The 23,074-nt window shown below is 34.6% G+C and overlaps 1 protein-coding gene across 1 annotated transcript in view; it reads left to right on the top strand.

Moving 5' to 3' along the window:
- LOC138698986 (polycystin family receptor for egg jelly-like) overlaps positions 1-23,074 on the top strand; it is an 82,453-nt gene that overhangs the window by 18,205 nt on the left and 41,174 nt on the right. Inside the window, exons 6-13 of the mRNA XM_069825173.1 lie at positions 2,583-2,778; positions 4,756-4,936; positions 9,099-9,331; positions 13,286-13,489; positions 13,807-13,952; positions 16,097-16,217; positions 18,312-18,421; positions 22,813-23,030. Coding sequence (XP_069681274.1) covers positions 2,583-2,778; positions 4,756-4,936; positions 9,099-9,331; positions 13,286-13,489; positions 13,807-13,952; positions 16,097-16,217; positions 18,312-18,421; positions 22,813-23,030 — 1,409 coding nt within the window. The remainder of the gene's footprint in view (positions 1-2,582; positions 2,779-4,755; positions 4,937-9,098; positions 9,332-13,285; positions 13,490-13,806; positions 13,953-16,096; positions 16,218-18,311; positions 18,422-22,812; positions 23,031-23,074) is intronic.

Genomic DNA, 23,074 nt, shown 5'->3' on the forward strand with positions numbered 1-23,074 from the left:
AAAAAACTTTTTACATAATTAAATATTATCTTCAGACGGTAAAATTCTACATAAAAACATGAAATTGCTTCAGAATTCAATTGTTATTTTTTCCAATATTGGACATAACATTGCATCTAGTATTACAAATAACCAAAATGATTCAATAATAATAATAATAATAATAATAATAATAATAATAATAATAATAATAATAATAATAATAATACTACAATATGGTATTACAGGAAGGGTAGTGCTTATAGTACCTCCCTCATGCCAATAACTTTGCTACAGAAAAGAATAATAATGTCTTAATAAATCTCTTGTTTATTTGATGAAGGATCGTTGGAGGGGAGAAAAATTCTCTTGATTATCATTCAGAGCTGTTGTATTCCAAATTTAAAGTATTTGATATCCATCAAATTTATAACAATTTCTTATGTTTGTCCCCATCTCTGGCTACTAGCAACAGGCATCTATAATGAACACCGATCAAAATACCCCTCATTTCTCGTGAAAAACAACAACTGAATAGACTACAGTGGACTATAGTGGACTTTATGTTGTCAGCATTAAGAAGATTGATTATTGAATTTCGTACATAAAAAGCAGAAATATATTTAATTTGTATTCACATAAATATGAAACTAAAAGATCAGACAACTTATGCTTGACAGAACCTAAATATCTACCACAACTGTAGCTTATAATCAATCATAGTAGCAACTTCAGTCCAAGGCTCTGTAACATGATAGAAGCTAAATTTCCAAACATAGGCCTACAATTTGCTAATGCTCCTTATTTAAAAAAAAATAATTCTTTAGAGAGAAAAATTAAAGTTTCAATTATTGGGGTATCTGTGTTTTTGCCTTTTCTCATTTCCATTTATTAATAAAATGTCTAAAAATTATGTGGAATTTCCTCTGAGCACAACTGTATAACTTGCTCTTTCTGGGGGTGCTAGAGTGATTATTATACATAAAAAAATAAAAGGTAGGCCTATATTTGTTCTAGAAATAAATTATTATTATTATTATTATTATTATTATTATTATTATTTCCGTTTCTCATAATTTTTTCCATCTCGTTCTTTAATCTCGTCTTATTTTTCATCTCTTCTAATTCTTTTTTCATCTCCACATCTCACTTTTTTTTCATCCCCACTTCTCATTTTTTCATCACCGTTTCTCCTTTTTTCATTTTCCCTTCTCACTTTTTTCATCTCCGCATCCCATTAACCTTCATCTCCTCTTCTCATTATTTTTTCATCCCCACTTCTCATTTTTTCATCTCCGTTTCTCCTTTTTTCATTTTCCCTTCTCACTTTTTCCATCTCCGCATCCCATTAACCTTCATCTCCGCTTCTCATTATTTTTTTCATCTCCGCTTCTAATTTTTTCATTTGCTTTCTTATTTTTTTTTTATCTCTGATGGTCATTTATTTAATCTCCAGTAATTTCTTCATCTGCACTTCTCGTTATTTTTTCATCTCCGCTTCTCATTTTTTTTCATTTTCCTTTTTCATTTTCTTTCATCTCCGCATCCCATTAACCTTAATCTCCGCTTCTCATTGCTTTTTCATCTCGGCTTCTCATTTTTTTCATTTTCCTTTTTCATTTTCTTTCATCTCCGCATCCCATTAACCTTAATCTCCTCTTCTCATTGCTTTTTCTTCTCCGCTTATCTTTTTTTTCATTTTCCTTTTTTCATTTTCTTTCATCTCCGCATCCCATTAACCTTAACCTCCGCTTCTCATTGCTTTTCCATCTCGGCTTCTCATTTTTTTAATTTTCCTTTTTCATTTTCTTTCATCTCCGCATCCCATTAACCTTAATCTCCGCTTCTCATTGCTTTTTCATCTCCGCTTCTCATTTTTTTTCATTTTCCTTTTTCATTTTCTTTCATCTCCGCATCCCATTAACCTTAATCTCCGCTTCTCATTGCTTTGTCATCTCCGCTTCTCATTTTTTTTTTTCATTTTCCTTTTTCATTTTCTTTCATCTCCGCATCCCATTAATCTTAATCTCCGCTTCTCATTGCTTTTTCATCTCCGCTTCTCATTATTTTTTTCATCTCCGCTTCTCATTTTTTCATTTGCTTTCTTATTTTTTTTTATCTCTGCTGGTCATTTATTTCATCTCCGCTAATTTCTTCATCTGCGCTTCTCGTTATTTTTCCATCTCTACTCCGCATTACTTTTTAATCTCCGTATCTCATTATTTATCATCTCTGATTCTTATTCTTTTCCTTCTTCATTCTTCTTTCTCTTCACATTTCTTCCCCTCCTGCTTTTCGTCAATAAAATCCTCATATTCCTCCTTTTTTCCCTCTCCTCATTTCTTCTCTTACTATTTCCTCCCCCACCCCAGTCTTTTTCCTCATTCTCCATCTTCTTGTTAATCAACTCAATCGTTTCCTTCTCCTCCGCCTCATCTTAATTTTACTATCACCGCCTCCAGACATGGAAATTGAAAGTGGTATCCTCAGAGTTACACTCCACGATGTTTGTGGGGCGTCGTTATGAACCATGTAGTAGCGACCCTAACCTAACCTAACCTAACCTAACCTACTTCGACGTATGCGCGCAGTGCTGGTTCCAGATAGTGGCCGACCCGCTTATCGCCGAGTTGCGAGCAGGCCACGAGCAGACAGTGAGCGAGGACTCCCAGGTGGTGCTGGACGCCTCCGGGTCCAGGGACCCCAATGAGCCCGACTCTGTGCGCGACCATCTTGTCTTCACCTGGACCTGCGCGCCAGCGACTGCTCCGGGCTGCGAGAACATGTCCGCCTACTCAGGTACCTAACCCTACTAGGGCTCAGAACTAGAACTAGGTCATAACCAGGGAAGGCTAGTTAGTGCAGAATTCTTCACTTCCAATGGACTTCCTGTGTTTCCCTCTTTTCTCATCAAAAGGACAGAGTTAATAAACCAACCTTACTCAGTTTGTTACTCGAACCTCACTGCTCTACCACGAATCAATGTTACCAAACAAAAACTTTTTGATATTATGATGTACCAAAGTACATATGATATTTCCATGCAGATATTCATATGCTGACGCAAAGGTCCATAGCCTTAAAGTCTTTCATATATATTTTTTTCTTTTTCTTTTCATCTGACGTATTTCGTGTATTAATAATAATAATAATAATAATAATAATAATAATAATAATAATAATAATAATAATAATAATAAAGCGTATTATTATTATTATTATTATTATTATTATTATTATTATTTAGGGTTGGAAGTAAATCCAGAAAAGACTAAGTATATGATTAGGTCTCGTGACCAGAATATTGTATGAAATGGAACAATAAAAAATTGGAGATTTATCCTTCGAAGAGGTGGAAAAATTCAAATATCTTGGAGCAACAGTAACAAATACAAATGACACTCGGGAGGAAATTAAACGCAGAATAAATATGGGAAATGCCTGTTATTATTCGGCTGAGAAGCTTTTGTCATTTACTCTGCTGTCAAAAAATCTGAAAGTTAGAATTTATAAAACAGTTACATTACCGGTTGTTCTGTATGGTTGTGGAACTTGGACTCTTACTTTGAGAGAGGAACAGAGATTAAGGGTGTTTGAGAATAAGGTTCTTAGGAAAATATTTGGGGCTAAGAGGGATGAAGTTACAGGAGAATGGAGAAAGTTACACAACACAGAACTGCACGCATTGTATTCTTCACCTGACATAATTAGGAACATTAAATCCAGACGTTTGAGATGGGCAGGGCATGTAGCACGTATGAGCGAATCCAGAAATGCATATAGAATGTTAGTTGGGAGGCCGGAGGGAGAAAGGCCTTTGGGGAGGTCGAGACGTAGATGGGAAGATAATATTAAAATGGATTTGAGGGAGGTGGGATATGATGATGGAGACTGGATTAATCTTGCTAAGGATAGGGACCAATGGCGGGCTTATGTGAGGGCAGGAATGAACCTCCGGGTTCCTTAAAAGTCAGTAAATATTAGGGGCTGCAAGACAATAAACACCTTTAAAAACAGCTTAAAAGATAATCTTATTAGCATTTCACTCCAATCTTACTGATTTAAACTATCACTGACTACATTGTTACTTCTTTCTTTAGACATCATCCTGATAGTGCTGTATTTTCAAAATTGTCTCATAATAATCTCTTTCTATTATCTAATGTTATTTGAAATATATTAACATTCTATGTATTTTAGCTTAATTCTGCTACACAGTTTATTTCAGCGTTTAATTAATAGTTCATAGTATTTTGTTGTTTAATTCGTAAATAACTCTTGTATACATGTAACTCTCATCTAAATCAAATTGTTGAATTCTTTGTAAGTTTATGCATATGTATATACACTTTTTGCTGGTTGTGTGGAAGAGAAGGCCTTACGGCCTTAACTCTGCCAGCTAAAATAAATCATTATTATTATTATTATCATTACTATTATTATTATTATTATTATTATTATTATTATTATTATTGAGGACAAAGTGGGACTTAAATTAATTTTTGTCTATTTCTAATGCAAGTAACAAATATTAAATTTTCAAAGCTGAACGAATTTTCGTTTTTCAGTGACAGGAGAAAAGGCAAAATAATCCTGTTTGTGGATGTCGTTGCAAATGGGTAATTCCATTTGACTTATAGATGACGTAATAGCGTACAGAATGTAGGTAGACATGATGAGCAGAAATATAAAAACTCCTAGAGAATAAAGTTAAGAAGTAGAGCAAAACTGTATCTGTTTTAACGAAATTAATACAGTTTGGAAATACTGCCTCAGGCCAGCAGATTATCAGGCTGACCCTTCCTCCTGGCTCTTACGAATTCACTGTGAAAGTGAGCGTCGACGAAAGCAAAGCCCCCACTGTGGGAACTTACCCGGAGAAGACCCTACCGCAGCCTGGAACTTACAGCCAGAAGGTGACCGTGAAGAAGGGAGTCGTCACCAAATTGTCCATAGAGTAAGTGCATTAGTTTTCTAACCAAAAATACACCAACAATAGTGCCCCAGCAACTAAAACTTACCCTAGTACAAACCCTAGTAATGCCGCACTTCGATTATTGTGACGTTTTGTTAATTGACCTAAATTCTGAACTGTCAGTCAAGTTCAGCGAGCTCAGAATATGTGCGTCAGATACGTATGCAACATCCGACGATATGATCACACATCACCGTCCTTCGCAAGTCTTTCGTGGCTCCGACTTAAAGAACGCAGAACTTTACATTCTTTGTCTTTACTCTTTCGAATTCTGCACACCTCAACACCAAATTACCTTTCGTCTCGTTTCTCTTATCTATACTCTAACCACGACGTAAATACCAGATCACTTCTCTGTTGCACGCTAAGTATACCTCTTCATAGAACATCTTGTTATTCATCATCTTTTACAGTATCCACCTCGCGTCAATGGAATTCCTTGTCACAAAATATTAGGGGCTGCAAGACAATAAACACCTTTAAAAACAGCTTAAAAGATAACCTCATTAGCATTTCACTCCAATCATACTGATTTAAACTATCACTGACTACATTGTTACTTCTTTCTTTAGATATCATCCCGATAGTGCTGTATTTTCAAAATTGTCTCATAATAATATCTTTCTATTATCTAATGTTATTTGAAATATATTAACATTCTATGTATTTTAGCAGAATTCTGCTACACAGTTTATTTCAGCGTTTAATTAATAGTTCATAGTATTTTGTTGTTTAATTCGTAAATAACTCTTGTATACATGTAACTCTCATCTAAATCAAATTGTTGAATTCTTTGTAAGTTTATGCATATGTATATACACTTTTTGCTGGTTGTGTGGAAGAGAAGGCCTTACGGCCTTAACTCTGCCAGCTAAAATAAATCATTATTATTATTATTATTATTATTATTATTATTATCATTACTATTATTATTATTATTATTATTATTATTATTATTATTATTATTAAAGTAAATCGAATCTGTATTTAGAGACAAACTATGAGAAATCAGAAATTCAACTAAAGTACAAAAAATTTTCAATTTTCATTAACCACCGTTTCTTTTTCGCTACAGCAAAGAAAAGAACATGAGAACATTAAAAAAAAAGATGCAAGCATATTCATTAATACAATTGTTAAACGTTTGTTACTAAAGTTGTAAAGGCTTCAAGTGGACACTCTGTAGAACCGAATTAACTGTTAGTAACGCTATAACTATGAGATGTAAGGACCGAGTTCAATCTAGTCTTCATTTAATTGATTATATTCCATTCAGTATTATAGTTTCGAGATGTGGAAAAAATCAGAAGTTATACAAAAATGTACAGGGTGGACAATGTCTGGAATAATGGTAATGACTTCTTAAATTTTAATTTTACAAAAACAAGATTTATACAAAAGCTGTTGGAGATAAACCACACAATATGATGCCAGTTGTTCGAAAAAAAAATTAGTTATTCAGGGATACAGGGTGTAACAATAAACTTTATTTTTTTAAATGGTACCCTATAATAAAATTTACACATTCCGAATCTCCATTAAATGTTACGTATGAATATGTAGAAATTTCACACATTCACCCGTTTAATGTTTTTTTTAACTATTTATTAAATTTGTTTTGTGGACTTCAAACTTCAGACAAATAAGTATGTAAAATTATGTTAAGTATGCTACAAAATTAAACAAAACACTATCACTAACCAAACTTTACAACAGATGCTCACAACTGACGGGGATCCCAAAGGAAATAGGTGTGGATTGGAAACAAAGAAGGCTGTTCTATAATCTTTATGTGAATCGAGTTAAAGTCAGAATGAAGTGAAATTGGATCAAGGATGCCCTTTATCACCTACCCTGTTCAACATCTACTTGGAGGATTTAGTGAAGAACTGTTTTCAGGACATGGGAGGAGTGATAGTAGGAGGGAGAAGAATAAATTGCATAAGACTTGCTGATGATATGGTGTTGTTAGCAGAAGAGGAAATGATACTAAAGGATATGCTACTGGAGCTGACAGCTGGGAGCAGTGTGGAATGAAGATAAATGCAAACAAGACGAAGACCATGGTTATAGGAAGAAAAATAAAGAAGATAAATTTGTGAATTCTCAATAAGGCAGTAGAGCAAGTGGACAGCTTCAAATAATTGGGGTGTACTATAAGCAGTAACATGAGCTGCTGCCAGGAAGTCAAAAGGAGGATAGCAATGACAAAAGAAGCTATTAATAGAAGAAGGAGCATCTTCTACGAACCTCTGGAAAAAGAACAAAGGAAGAGATTAGTGAAGTGCTTTGTATGTAGTGTGGTATTGTATGGGACAGAAACATGAACATTACGGCGAAGTGAAGAGAAGCGACTAGAAGCATTTGAAATCTGGCTATGGAGAATAATGGAACGTGTGAAGTGGGCAGACAGAATAAGAAATAAAGCTGTGTTGGAAATATTGGGTAAAGAAAGAATGATGCTGAAACTGATCAGGAAGAGGAAAAGGAATTCGTTGGGTCACTGACTGAGAAGAAACTGCCTACTGAAGAATGCACTGGAAGGAATTGGTGAACGGGAGAAGAGTTCGGGGCAGAAAAAGATATTAGATGATAGACGACATTAAGATATATGGATCATATGAGGAGACAAAGAGGAAGGCAGAAAATAAGAAAGATTGGAGAAAGCTGGGTTTGCAGTGAAAGACCTGCCCTTGGGCAGAACAGTGAATGAATGAATGAATGAATGAATGAATGAATGAATGAAGTGTTTAATTAATTTTTATAGTTTTAATATATTTCGTGTTTTCATTGTTTTAATTAATTTTTACTGTGTCAATTAATTTTATTTATATTTGTGGTTTTCTAATGTATCGTATATGACGAAGCCTATGTCTAATGGCCTAATGAATTGAACTAATATGCTGATATCATATAAATTAGTTTTTATTTTTCAGTCAATCACTTATCATGTTATGATGGCAGAAATGGATTCTGTTACATCAAGATACAATGTTAATATACGTCACGAATATTTTCGACTTATTTTCAAGTCATCTTCAGGTGATCGTTTTCTAACAAACAAACATTTGCACTAGGTGAAAATATTATTTAAACACATTTATAAAACACTAGTAAATATTCTGACCATGCATACTTTACATAAAATGGCTAAATGTCGTACATAGTCTTATAATTAAATTGACATACAGACAGAAAGCCTTCCAATGAACATAATTATAATACAATATATTGAGAGGCATGCAGTGTGCCTGAATTATGAAATTAAAAACATTTAAAATTATTATATATAAAACTGAAGACTAGGCTTGTTCTTTATGACCTATCATGTAACGCCAAGATGAGAAGGCCACATCATCTGAAAACCTCCACTGTACATCTTTCACATAACGCCTCTCACCACGGCGAATAGACCGAGATTTTCTTTCACATCCACTTCATACAGTCTTCCAATACATTGGACGTCATAAAGGACAAGCCTAGTCTTCAGTTTTATATATAATAATTTTAAATGTTTTTAATTTCATAATTCAGGCACACTGCATGCCTCTCAGTATATTGTATTATAATTATGTTCGTTGGAAGGCTTTCTATCTGTATGTCAATTTAATTTTAAGACTATGTACGCCATTTAACCATTTTATGTAAAGTATGCATGGTCAGACTATTTACTAGTGTTTTATAAATGTGTTTAAATCATATTTTCACCTAGTTCAAATGTTTGTTTGTTAGAAAACGATCACCTGAAGATGACTTGAAAATAAGTCGAAAATATTCGTGACGTATATTAACATTGTATCTTGATGTAACAGAATCCATTTCTGCCATCATAACATGATAAGTGACTGACTGAAAAATAAAAACTAATTTATATGATATTATTTCACAAACTTATCTGAACTCAATATGACTTTTAAATTTACTGAATATGCTGAGGTCTCTACGTTGGTTTTTTTCGATAGGACGACAGATTATGGAGTAGAAGCACGGGTGGAGGGGACACAATCTCATCGTAACTAATATAATAGCTGTGGGATCCATTCAGCCTCCTATAAACAGTCTTATCCAGGGTAAATGATAGAAGAATCCTGTCTAGTACCATTGTTCAGTGCTTCATATGCTCATTTAGTTTTCAATTTGACAGATGTGTGAAGAACTGTGATCCTGGAGGGAAGGTCAGCGCTCGGGAGGTCCTGATTCTTAAAGTCAACTGTCTGGTGCAGTGCGCCGGGTCCTCTGAGAAAGGTTTCTACAGATGGACAGCCAGCAATCTGGAGCTGAACGACGACAACACAGAGCTGGGCACGCAGGTGGACAGACTAATCGTCAAGGAGAATGTTCTGACTCCAGGCCAGGAGTACAGCATTCATGTTAAAGGTACTTCTCTTTCTGCTGCTTGTTTTATTGTTGTAGGATGTTTGAAATAGGTTTTGGAGATTTGCAAGATGTACATGTGTCCTAATCTCAATATTTTCAGAACTAGCCGTACCCGTGCGCTCCGCTGCACCCGTTAGAAATAAATATAAAGTAATTACATAATTAAAATAGGACGTTTGATCCAGGGAACATTCGTGTTTGATAGAAGGATAAATCGTTTAATATGTTACTTAATTTAAATTGCATCCAAATAATTAAAATGCGATCATTTTGGTCCAGAGACACTCATTTGGTGCAATGACAATTCCTTTAACATGTTTCTTAATTTTTATTACATGCAACCATAGTTTAATGAAGATTGATATAATTTAGATTTAATGTGTATATTTTATTTTACTTGTTATAGGTTTCCATTGAATTATGGTAATAACTTAATTTTAACCCTTGTTTTCTACGTATTCAGTAAATGGCGTTTGGCCCACTATGGTTCTGAACCCTTCAAATAAATTATATAATATTATATTATATTATATTATATTATATTATATTATATTATAGTATATTATATTATATTATATTATATCAGAAGTTACTGTAATAACATTATAGCATTATGTCCATCTAGAGAAACTACACTTTCCAATGGTGAAATAATAATTAATTATACAAATCGGTTAATTTAGCTTCCGATATTACTTCATACAAACACAGAAACATTCTCTGTAGGCTATCTTTCATAGCTTTCGATTGTTGCTGTCTAAGGCCCCTTATAGACGAAGTATTTTTTTTTTAAATTCATTACACGGCCTTACATGGCAGTTATTTTAATTTTAAAACTCATTTATCTCATTAAATATCAGTCCTATCAAAATTTTTCAAGGAATAAAACGTATTGCAAATTATTTTTAAAGAAACTTTTGTTATGTAATATTTTTCACAAAAATCAATAATAAGCGAGATAATTCGAATTATTTAATTCAGGCCCCCTTATAACCCCCTTTTAAATAATGTATTTTGAATGCCATATAGCCTAAAATCTAAGTTACAACGAACTTAATTTATATTCCAATTTTTCATCGAAATCCGTTCAGCCATTATCGCGTGAAAAGGTAACAAACATACAGATAGACAGACAAACAGACATACAAACAAAAATTTCAAAAGAGCGATTTTCGGTTTCAGGGTAGTTAATTATATATGTTAGGACCAATTATTTTTGGAAAATCGAAAAGTACCAGAAAAATTTCGGCTACAGATTTATTATTAGTATAGATTACACTATTTTGAAGTTGTTTGTAAAATATCATTATTATTTAGTTTTAGGGATAAAAGAATATTACAGATAAAGAATGAACTATTCAGGAGTATCATTCCTTTAATTAGCTAATATTCTGAGACTAAAAATGTGTTGTGAATTCCATAGTTGCTTCGTACAGAATTTTTTTCCGATTTTTAACTACAAAATTACATTTTCTTACGCATTTATCACAACAATTGTTACAAATCACGCCACTCTGTAAATTCTTTAAGACTATACATTAGGATGCCAGAATTAAACTGTAAAGAATCGAATTCCTAACGTCGTATGATCTGAAACAATTTTTGTGATAAGTGCGTAAGAATAATGTTTTTAGTTAAAAATTTAAAAACAAAATCTGTACAAACCAATTAACAACATATTTTTAGCTTCAGAAGACTAGACAAAGAAATGATACTTCTGAATAATTCGTTCTCTATTTGTAATATTTTTTACCCTTAGAACTAAAGAGAAAAGGTATTTTACTAACAACTTCAAATTGGTGTAACTCTGAAAATAGTGAGATTTGGACAAATGTTTGTATGACATTTTTTGCTTAGAATGTCTTCGGAAATAAGCTCCGTAAGTGACGGTAAATCTTCGTGAATCACCCTGTATATTTGTCGATCGGTGAAGAGATGGATTGATATGAGACATTAGGGGTGGTATTCATAGACATTTCGCAGCACGCGCTACGAGCGTACTAAGCTAGCCCCGGCTATCCACTGTTTACTAGTACAGAATTCAAATCATATCCTATCGCTAACACTGGTTTATGAATACGAAAAACGCTGATCATCCACCGGAAGCCCGCGCTAAAAATGTCTATGAATACGGCCCTAAGAGTTTACTTGGCCCAATTCATGCTTGGAAGACTATGGTGATGGTTAAAATATAGGGCGGTGACTCTGAAGTAATACGTTGAGACATGCAATGACCTCATCCAGAAACAATGTTTAGAGATTTTAATAACGTATGAACTGCACACAAAACATACAAGATTTTAAATGACTATAACGTTACAGAGTAAATCCTTCAGATATAAGAAACAGAATTTTCCTTTGCCATTTTGCGTTATTTCTTATTATTTAGTGGGAAATTCGCTTTATTTCTAGAAATAATTGCAACATCGCAGTAAATTCAGTAGCACTTGCCAATGCATGGGAACACCACTCCATTGTAGCAGTGAGGGTAAAAAAATGTAAGTAAACACTGCCTGTTGCACTCTTCGCTCTACAAAACGCTCTACACCCCTCGGTATTCAGGATTTAGGGTGAAGCACGCGTCTAAATTTCGGTAACAGTGTTGCCAAACATCCATTACTTAAAGTGATTTATTAATAATTAAAATATTAAAATATTATGAAATATTATAAAAATATTATAAAATATTAAAATATTAAAAAAATATACTGGGTTTGATATGCGCTGATGTTACATAAATTTGAACATCTGACTTTCTATTAATTGTTTAATTTCACTGACGTAATACAAATTTTATAGGTTACAATTAAGTTAGTTACCTGTGGGAGCAGGACCATGTGTCAGCTGTGCCTTATTTCGACCGTTACTCCATGCTTTTTTTTTAGTTAGTTATCTAACGACGCTGTATCAACTACGAGGTTATTTAGCGTCGATGAGATTGGTGATAGCGAGGTGGTATTTGGAGAGATGAGGCCGAGGATTCGCCATAGATTACCTGGCATTCACCTTACGGTTGGGAAAAACCTCGGAAAAAACCCAACCAGGTAATCAGCCCAAGCGGGGATCGAACCCGCGCCCGAGCGCAACTTCAGATTGGCAGGCAAGCGCCTTAACCGACTGAGCCACGCCAGTGGCTTACTCCATGCTACAGGAAAGTATTTTCCATAGATCGACAAACGCATTCTCGCTGTAGTGTGTAACGGGACTAAAGCTGCATCTACACAGTTCAATTTTCCATACGCGTATGCATGCAGTCTGGGAATAATATTGAAAGAATCAAGTTTAAAACTTACGTTCAATTAAGATCCATGAAAATTTTGTGTCTACATGGTGCGCCGTTTTGAACATCGTCTTCATTGAGTAAATATATTAATTAATATTAATATGCTTGAATGCGTAAAGTTGAAAGAACAGTTTAACCGTGTATATGCATCTTAATGGATTCATGCTCATCAATTTACGTGGAAACAATTGGCGACACTGACTAAACAAAAGAACGACCATGCGATAAATTGATAGCGATAAATCTAGCTACAAAAATTATCGCGATGTTTGACTGTGATTGGTTGGAATTCAAAATTTCATTACACTTCATTGGTCGAAAATGGAATGACGTCATATAAACGAAATGGTCATGTATATTTACTTCTGAGAAATCTAAGTGCACAGGAAGAAAATGGTAGAGGGCGTTCCAATTCATACTAAGCTCAGGATTCGTCCCTAAAGAAGAACTCTCACTGATCACCTTTCATTCTATATAGCATGAATTTTACTTGTGCACATGTGACCTCCATTATAATGAAATATGTCCATGTTATTCTGCATCACCCTGTATAAAGTTTTAATGAAGAGGCAACCAGCGAAACAAATGAAGTGGCCGGCATAGCAAAAAGAGTATTTCACTTCAGAAGTTTACTTTCCAAATCCCCTAGAACTCAAAGTGATTTTGTACAGGTGGCTTCAGGGGGGAGGCGGCATTGGTCGTGACCACGAGAAGGGCCCTGGACCTGGGCGACAGGGTCTGCACCGTAACCCCTTCCGAGGGCATCAGCGGCGTCGACACTTTCAACTTAGACTGCGATTATCCCGAGGAACACGAAGGCTTCCCCGTCAATTTCGAAGTCTACCAGACTCCTGATCCCGGTGACCCCAACACAGGTACGAGCAGTAGTTTACAAGTTACAAAGATAAGTTCTTGTAAAGCAAGGAATAGTATTTGTCTATTACGCAAAATAATGTGCAAGTCTTGTATAGTACATTATCATATTTTTGTGTTTCCTTTTGCAGTTAATTGTTATAACTCAGAACTCGTCAATTTATTTATTTACGTTCGATATAATTAAATATTGATATATAATAAAAACTAGTATTGTTCGAAAGGATCCATAAGCATTATTTTATGTTGAAAATATTAAGTTATAGATGTGATTTTTACAACTGTCTTTGTTTCATAAAGAAACGCGTTCATTTTCCAGAGGTACTGATTTCGTACCGGTTCAAGCCCCACAGAACCGGACTCGTACTGATGGCAGGGCCCCCAGAGGACTACAAGACAAAGATATCCATCCGCGTAGAAGATCACTTCGGCCAGTTCTTTAAGAAGGAGATAGCGGAGATCAGAGTGAGTGCAATGATCATACTTCAAGTGGCAACAGGCTTCTAGTTTTTGGTCAGTATGAAGCTAATGACGATACTTATACTAAACAAGTATAAATAATAGATGTAGGAATTGTGTACCAAATTAGAAACAGAACAATACATAACTTGAGTAGCAGCATCGAAACAATTAGACTGTAGCGTTGTAGGTCAGGAATTGGGAATCAAATTCTCTAACTCCTGAATGAGAAAGAAAGCAGATAGCTAGATAGGTAGGAAGGTAGCTAGGTATGTAGGTAGCTAGATAGGTAAGTTTTTTTTAGGTTTTTATTTAACGACGCTCGCAACTGACGAGGTTATATCAGCGTCGCCGGATTTTCCGGAATTTTGTCCCGCAGGAGTTCTTTTACATGCCAGTAAATCTACTGACATGAGCCTGTCGCATTTAAACACGCTTAAATGCCATCGACCTGGCCCGGGATCGAACCCGCAACCTTGGGCATAGAAGGCCAGCGCTATACCAACTCGCCAACCAGGTCGACTGATAGGTAAGTAGCTAGGTAGATAGTAGATAGCTAGGTAGATAGGTAGCTAGGTGGTTAGGCAGGTAGTTAGGTAGGTAAGGTAGCTACCTAGGAAGAAGGTTGGTAGCTAGGTATGTAGGTAGATAGATAGCTAGGTGGTTAGGCAGGTAGTTAGGTAGATAAGGTAGATATCTAGGTAGAAGGTAGGTAGATAGGTAGATACGTAGATAGATAGATAGCTGGATAGTTGGCTAGGTAGATAGGTAGATACGTAGATAGGTAGCTGGATAGTTAGATAGATAGGTAGCTACTTAGATAGCTAAATAGGTAGGTAGGTAGCTTGGTGGCTATATAAGTAGGTGGCTAGATAAGTAACTAGGTAGCTAAATATCATAGGTAAGCAGCTGGGTAACTGCATAGGTAGCTACAGAGGTAGGTAGCTATGTAGAAAGATCGGTAGGTACGTAGTTACATAGATAGGTACATAGATAGTAGGTAGCTAAGTAGATAGGTACATGGCTAGGTAGCTACGTAGATAGGTTGGTAGCTAGGTAGCTATATAGATAGTGGATAGCTAGGTAGTTAGAGAGGTAGCTACATAGGTAAATAAATAGCCAGGTAGACAGGTAGATAGATAGTAGGTAGGTACATAGATAGTTAAATAGATGGGTAAATAGCTAGGTAGGTAAATAGATATGCTACATAGATACCTAAAAAGGTAGATAGCTAGGTAGAATGGTAGGTAGGTACGTAGGTAGATAGGAATGTCGCTAGATGGCTACGTAGATAGGTAGGTAGCTAGCTAGATTGCTAGGTAGAAAGGTAAGCAGCTAGGTAGCTACATAGATAAGTAGATTTCTTGGTAGCTACATAGATAGGTAGGTAGCTAGGTAGATGGGTAGGCAGCTAGGTAGCTAGATAGAAGGCAGGCATTAGGTTACGTTAGTACCTAGTTAGGTACCTAAGTACCTAGATATGTACCTAGATAAGTACGTAGGTAGGTACCTGGTAGGTGTCTAGACAGGTAGGTAGCTAGGTAGTTGGTGAGTATCTCGGTGGGTAGCTAAATAGGTAGATAGCCAAGCAGGCAGACAGACAGACAGATAAGTATTGCGCTCGGGTCAGATCATATTGATAACGAAGTACAACCGAATACAAAGCTACGTCAAATACTTAATGTAATAATACCGGACAGCTGTATATTATACTAGCAGCATTGACTAAGTGCGAAAAGTCACGGAGCTGACATCTAGCGGACGGTGTGGTACTTCGACCACAAATACAAATATTAAAATAGCGAGAATCGGAGTATTGTTTAAAAAGTGATGTACTAATATATATGAGAAAAAATATAAAAAAATATACAAAAAAAATGTAATTTATTTTAAGTATTCCACTTCTTTTGCCGGTCAATATATTACATGTTAATTTTTTTTGTAATTGAATTCGTAATTCACATTATGATCGTCGTAATTGCCATTAATATTTCCACATTCTCAAAACAACAAAACTTCACAGACCATGAAGAACTTCAAATGCTCTGGTGCAGTTTACTTGTACATACAATAACGGGAATTCTAACACTGATATACTTATTTTTAAATAGTTCAGAATTATTTTACTTCAAACATCATCTCGCTGACAGGTGAGACCTCTAACAGATTCCCCAGACAACACTGACGTCATCGACGCAGCAAGGAAGCTGATATCTGGTGAAGAAGGCAGGCCCTCGCTGCAGAAGTACATCAGCGGGGGAGACATGTCAGGTAAATAACGTCTTTTTCAAATTATGAAAATGATACTGCTATAATGAAACAGCATTGAATGATTCAGCAAGTGTTGTTGTTGTTGTTGTTGTTGTTGTTGTTGTTGTTGTTGGTGGTGGTGGTGGTGGTGGTGGTAATTTAATTATGATGAATTGAGGAAAACAACAGAAATATTATCATGAATGGTATGTTTTCCCATGAACGAAATACTCTTTCCTTTATATATTACAGTAAATCTTGGTTTCTTTTTGGATAATAATCTTACTTACTTACTTACTGGCTTTTAAGGATCCCGGAGGTTCATTGCCGCCCTTACATAAACCCGCCATTGGTCCCTATCCTGTGCAAGATTAATCCAGTCTCTACCATCATATCCCACCTCCCTCAAATCCATTTTAATATGATCTACCCATCTACGTCTCGGCCTCCCCAAAGGTCTTTTTCCCTCCGGTCTCCCAACTAACACTCTATATGCATTTCTGGATTCGCCCATACGTGCTACATGTCCTGCCCATCTCAAACGTCTGGATTTTATGTTCATAATTATGTCAGGTGAAGTATATAATGCTTGCAGCTCTGTGTTGTGTAACTTTCTCCATTCTCCTGTAACTTCATCCCTCTTAGCCCCAAATATTTTTCTAAGAGCCTTATTCTCAAACACCCTTAATCTCTGTTCCTCTCTCAAAGTGAGAGTCCAAGTTTCACAACCATACAGAACAACCGGTAATATAACTGTTTTATAAATTCTAACTTTCAGATTTTTTGACAGCAGGCTAGATGATAAAAGCTTCTCAACCGAATAATAACAGGCATTTCCCAAATTTATTCTGCGTTTAATTTCCTCCCGAGTATCATTTATATTTGTTACTGTTGCTCCAAGATATTTGAATTTTTCCACGTCTTCGAAGGATAAATCTCCAATTTTTATATTTCCATTTCGTACAATATTCTGGTCACGAGACATAATCATGTACTTAGTCTTTTCGGAATTTACTGCCAACCCTATCGCTTGGATAATAATCTAAATTGGAATTTTCAAGTTAAACAATCAAAAGACTCTGTTCCTCCATTCAATGTCTGACTGATACCTTGTAGAGTTTGCAGGGAAATTATTTTTTAGTTGTACAAATGTGTTAATCTGTGCAATTATTGAATACGCATTTCTATCATTAGTTTATTTAAAACTCGATTGTCTTATCAGACATAGGATAGGTCAAAATGGGATAAGTATTTATCTACCTTATCTTTGATAAAAAAAACTTCTGAAGTAGAAGTAGGAAGTTAGCGTATGAAAAACTGCGTAATATTTATTCACAGAATCACAGGATCAAATTCTATTACCTATTAAGAAAATGTTTTCTTTAATGAAAAATAACAAAAATGTGATGTGCCAAAAAATAACTAACAAGCAGAACGTCAACTGTAATGTATGTACAAGTATATATATATATATATATATATATATATATATATATATATATATATATATTTGCATTTTAATAGATCTCTTTATCTCATTTGGTAATGAAAGGTTTCGTTCATGTCTACATACCTTGATAATATTTTTCAATAAACATTTTGATAAAAATATGATAGATTTACTTCTTAATATTGCGGAATTAGCCGAGTCTCCCCTATTAACAAATACAGTATAACTATAGATGATGATGATGATGATGATGATGATAATGATAATGCTAGTACGAGGAAGAAACTGACTTACGATAGTAAAAACGGAAGTGACTTGAGAACAGCCGCCCAAAATTATCTTGGAAACAATATTTCCACCTGGACTCTCAAGTCGCACCTCCCCTATTGAAATTCCACGTTTTTCTCTCTTGGCATTTCCTTCGTTGGCGATGATAATGAGACGAAAAAAAATAATAGACTGAAGGCAGAAAAGACGAGTAGCTCTCGAAAATCCAGCCCCAAATTTTACACAGGCTCATTAAGTCTCCAAAGTGGAAGTCCGATACTCTAGCTATTGAAAAGTGTACCGAATTTGTATGACTCATAATTTTAGAGCCCTCCCAACAAAACAAATGTTCCTTCTCGTATGCATCAAGCGGGTCAAAGCACTATTCTTGGTTCCAGGTGCTGTAAGACTCATATCAGCACTGACAGTTGCTCTGGACAGTCGTGAGGACACGGATGAGCGAGAGAAACAGCTGCTGAAGGACCAGTTCATAAACGCACTGGATCAGGTACACTGTCTGATGCAAGTTTCATAATATAAGTTCATTATTTTGTAATAATCCTGCAGTTTTAAAACTCAATTTCATAGTATTATTATTATTATTATTATTATTATTATTATTACTATTCCATGTATTGTGGGTCCCTATCACCACGTAATGGCGCGTCCTCAGGTTACGGATAGAGGAAACGGCCTTTAGATATGCAGTCGCGGACAGCCGATAAGGGATGGTCCTCCAGCTTGGGGGTTGGGCGAATGGCTAACAACCCTTCACCGTAAAAAACAGCTTGTTACGAAACCACAACATAAACCTCGGAATGAGACTGATTCTATGGCACGAACACAGCAAAGGGATAAGGTTATGAGATTTGGTACTTGGAATGTCACTAGTCTTTATAGAATAGGAGGGGTACACGAGGTTAAGATGGTTGGGAATGTCATAATGTCAATAGGATATTACTTGCTGTGCTATGGGAATGAAAAAATTATTCACCAATTAGGAATAGGATTCTATATTCATAAACGAATAAAATCAGGAGTAAAAGAGGTCTAATTTATCAGTGACAGGTTATCGTATTTAGTACTTAAGGGTAGATAGTACGACATCATAGTTATAAAATATGTTCAAGCCCCTACAGAAGAGAAAGACGACCATATAAGGGATAGAAAACAAAGGTGGCAACGAATCCTGGGGTTCTCTAAAAGCTGTATGTAATTAATATTACTATTACTTATTATTATATTAGATCTTACAGTGAATAGTTTATTACATTAAAATTGTTCATTTTTCATACAACTCTTATGAGTTTCTGCAAAATACAAATATCAATTCTTTGCAACAGTTGATGATATCTAATTCCTCCGCTCTATAATAAGTTAACATTCCTTGCAACAATTAATGATATCTAATTCATCCGCTCTATAATAAGTTAACATTCCTTGCAACAATTAATGATATCTAATTCATCCGCTCTATAATAAGTTAACATTCCTTGCAACAATTAATGATATCTAATTCATCCGCTCTATAATAAGTTAACATTCCTTGCAACAATTAATGATATCTAATTCATCCGCTCTATAATAAGTTAACATTCCTTGCAACAATTAATGATATCTAATTCATCCGCTCTATAATAAGTTAACATTCCTTGCAACAATTAATGATATCTAATTCCTCCGCTCTATAATAAGTTAACATTCCTTGCAACAATTAATGATATCTAATTCATCCGCTCTATAATAAGTTAACATTCCTTGCAACAATTAATGATATCTAATTCCTCCGCTCTATAATAAGTTAACATTCCTTGCAACAATTAATGATATCTAATTCATCCGCTCTATAATAAGTTAACATTCCTTGCAACAATTAATGATATCTAATTCATCCGCTCTATAATAAGTTAACATTCCTTGCAACAATTAATGATATCTAATTCATCCGCTCTATAATAAGTTAACATTCCTTGCAACAATTAATGATATCTAATTCATCCGCTCTATAATAAGTTAACATTCCTTGCAACAATTAATGATATCTAATTCATCCGCTCTATAATAAGTTAACATTCCTTGCAACAATTAATGATATCTAATTCATCCGCTCTATAATAAGTTAACATTCCTTGCAACAATTAATAATATCTAATTCCTCCGCTCTATAATAAGTTAACATTCCTTGCAACAATTAATGATATCTAATTCATCCGCTCTATAATAAGTTAACATTCCTTGCAACAATTAATGATATCTAATTCCTCCGCTCTATAATAAGTTAACATTCCTTGCAACAATTAATGATATCTAATTCATCCGCTCTATAATAAGTTAACATTCCTTGCAACAATTAATGATATCTAATTCATCCGCTCTATAATAAGTTAACATTCCTTGCAACAATTAATGATATCTAATTCCTCCGCTCTATAATAAGTTAACATTCCTTGCAACAATTAATGATATCTAATTCATCCGCTCTATAATAAGTTAACATTCCTTGCAACAATTAATGATATCTAATTCCTCCGCTCTATAATAAGTTAACATTCCTTGCAACAATTAATGATATCTAATTCATCCGCTCTATAATAAGTTAACATTCCTTGCAACAATTAATGATATCTAATTCATCCGCTCTATAATAAGTTAACATTCCTTGCAACAATTAATGATATCTAATTCATCCGCTCTATAATAAGTTAACATTCCTTGCAACAATTAATGATATCTAATTCCTCCGCTCTATAATAAGTTAACATTCCTTGCAACAATTAATGATATCTAATTCATCCGCTCTATAATAAGTTAACATTCCTTGCAACAATTAATGATATCTAATTCATCCGCTCTATAATAAGTTAACATTCCTTGCAACAATTAATGATATCTAATTCATCCGCTCTATAATAAGTTAACATTCCTTGCAACAATTAATGATATCTAATTCATCCGCTCTATAATAAGTTAACATTCCTTGCAACAATTAATGATATCTAATTCATCCGCTCTATAATAAGTTAACATTCCTTGCAACAATTAATGATATCTAATTCCTCCGCTCTATAATAAGTTAACATTCCTTGCAACAATTAATGATATCTAATTCATCCGCTCTATAATAAGTTAACATTCCTTGCAACAATTAATGATATCTAATTCATCCGCTCTATAATAAGTTAACATTCCTTGCAACAATTAATGATATCTAATTCATTCGCTCTATAATAAGTTAACATTCCTTGCAACAATTAATGATATCTAATTCCTCCGCTCTATAATAAGTTAACATTCCTTGCAACAATTAATGATATCTAATTCATCCGCTCTATAATAAGTTAACATTCCTTGCAACAATTAATGATATCTAATTCATCCGCTCTATAATAAGTTAACATTCCTTGCAACAATTAATGATATCTAATTCTTCCGCTCTATAATAAGTTAACATTCCTTGCAACAATTAATGATATCTAATTCATCCGCTCTATAATAAGTTAACATTCCTTGCAACAATTAATGATATCTAATTCATCCGCTCTATAATAAGTTAACATTCCTTGCAACAATTAATGATATCTAATTCATTCGCTCTATAATAAGTTAACATTCCTTGCAACAATTAATGATATCTAATTCCTCCGCTCTACAATAAGTTAACATTCCTTGCAACAATTAATGATATCTAATTCCTCCGCTCTACAATAAGTTAACATTCCTTGCAACAATTAATGATATCTAATTCCTCCGCTCTACAATAAGTTAACATTCCTTGCAACAATTAATGATATCTAATTCATCCGCTCTATAATAAGTTAACATTCCTTGCAACAATTAATGATATCTAATTCATCCGCTCTATAATAAGTTAACATTCCTTGCAACAATTAATGATATCTAATTCATCCGCTCTATAATAAGTTAACATTCCTTGCAACAATTAATGATATCTAATTCATCCGCTCTATAATAAGTTAACATTCCTTGCAACAATTAATGATATCTAATTCCTCCGCTCTATAATAAGTTAACATTCCTTGCAACAATTAATGATATCTAATTCATCCGCTCTATAATAAGTTAACATTCCTTGCAACAATTAATGATATCTAATTCCTCCGCTCTACAATAAGTTAACATTCCTTGCAACAATTAATGATATCTAATTCATTCGCTCTATAATAAGTTAACATTCCTTGCAACAATTAATGATATCTAATTCCTCCGCTCTACAATAAGTTAACATTCCTTGCAACAATTAATGATATCTAATTCCTCCGCTCTACAATAAGTTAACATTCCTTGCAACAATTAATGATATCTAATTCCTCCGCTCTACAATAAGTTAACATTCCTTGCAACAATTAATGATATCTAATTCATCCGCTCTATAATAAGTTAACATTCCTTGCAACAATTAATGATATCTAATTCATCCGCTCTATAATAAGTTAACATTCCTTGCAACAATTAATGATATCTAATTCCTCCGCTCTAAAATAAGTTAACATTTCTTGCAACAATTAATGATATCTAATTCATCCGCTCTACAATAAGTTAACATTTCTTGCAACAATTAATAATATCTAATTCCTCACCTCTATAAGTTAACATTAATTTAATTAAGGAAGGAAACCTATTTTAATCGCCTTATACACTATAGGCATAAATATTCTGCAGAATCAAACACCTCCCCTTTGGTAAGATGTCTTGAGCTCTGCTCGAGCAGGGCGAAGAGGGGGAAAAATCAGAACTAAAGTCAGGTTTTGTTCACATGGTGACAAATAACAAGACGAGACTTAGTACTCTGAGAAAACAGGACTCATAAGACCTACTGAGGATGAATTCTGGTCGCGTTTGGCGAGATGATTTCTCTCATCACACCCTGTATGTCGGCAGGTCCCCATGTTCGACATCTCTCCTGTGAAGCAGGTGGCGACCACATTGCATCTCGTGCTGGGGGCGGGCAGGAAGGAAGAGACGCCCGGCCTCTTGCACGGCAGTGTGCGCACAGCGTCGCAGATTCTGGAGCAGGTCACCGGGCACATGTTCGTGCACGTCAGGGACTCGTACGAGGAGCTGCAGCTGCCCACGGAGGAGCTCATGGAGCTGGCGGAGTAAGACAACTGCTAGCAGCACAGAAATATCTTGCTTTATTTTA

This window comes from Periplaneta americana, chromosome 4 (assembly GCF_040183065.1).
Source record: "Periplaneta americana isolate PAMFEO1 chromosome 4, P.americana_PAMFEO1_priV1, whole genome shotgun sequence".
NCBI classification, from domain to species: Eukaryota; Metazoa; Arthropoda; class Insecta; order Blattodea; family Blattidae; genus Periplaneta; species Periplaneta americana.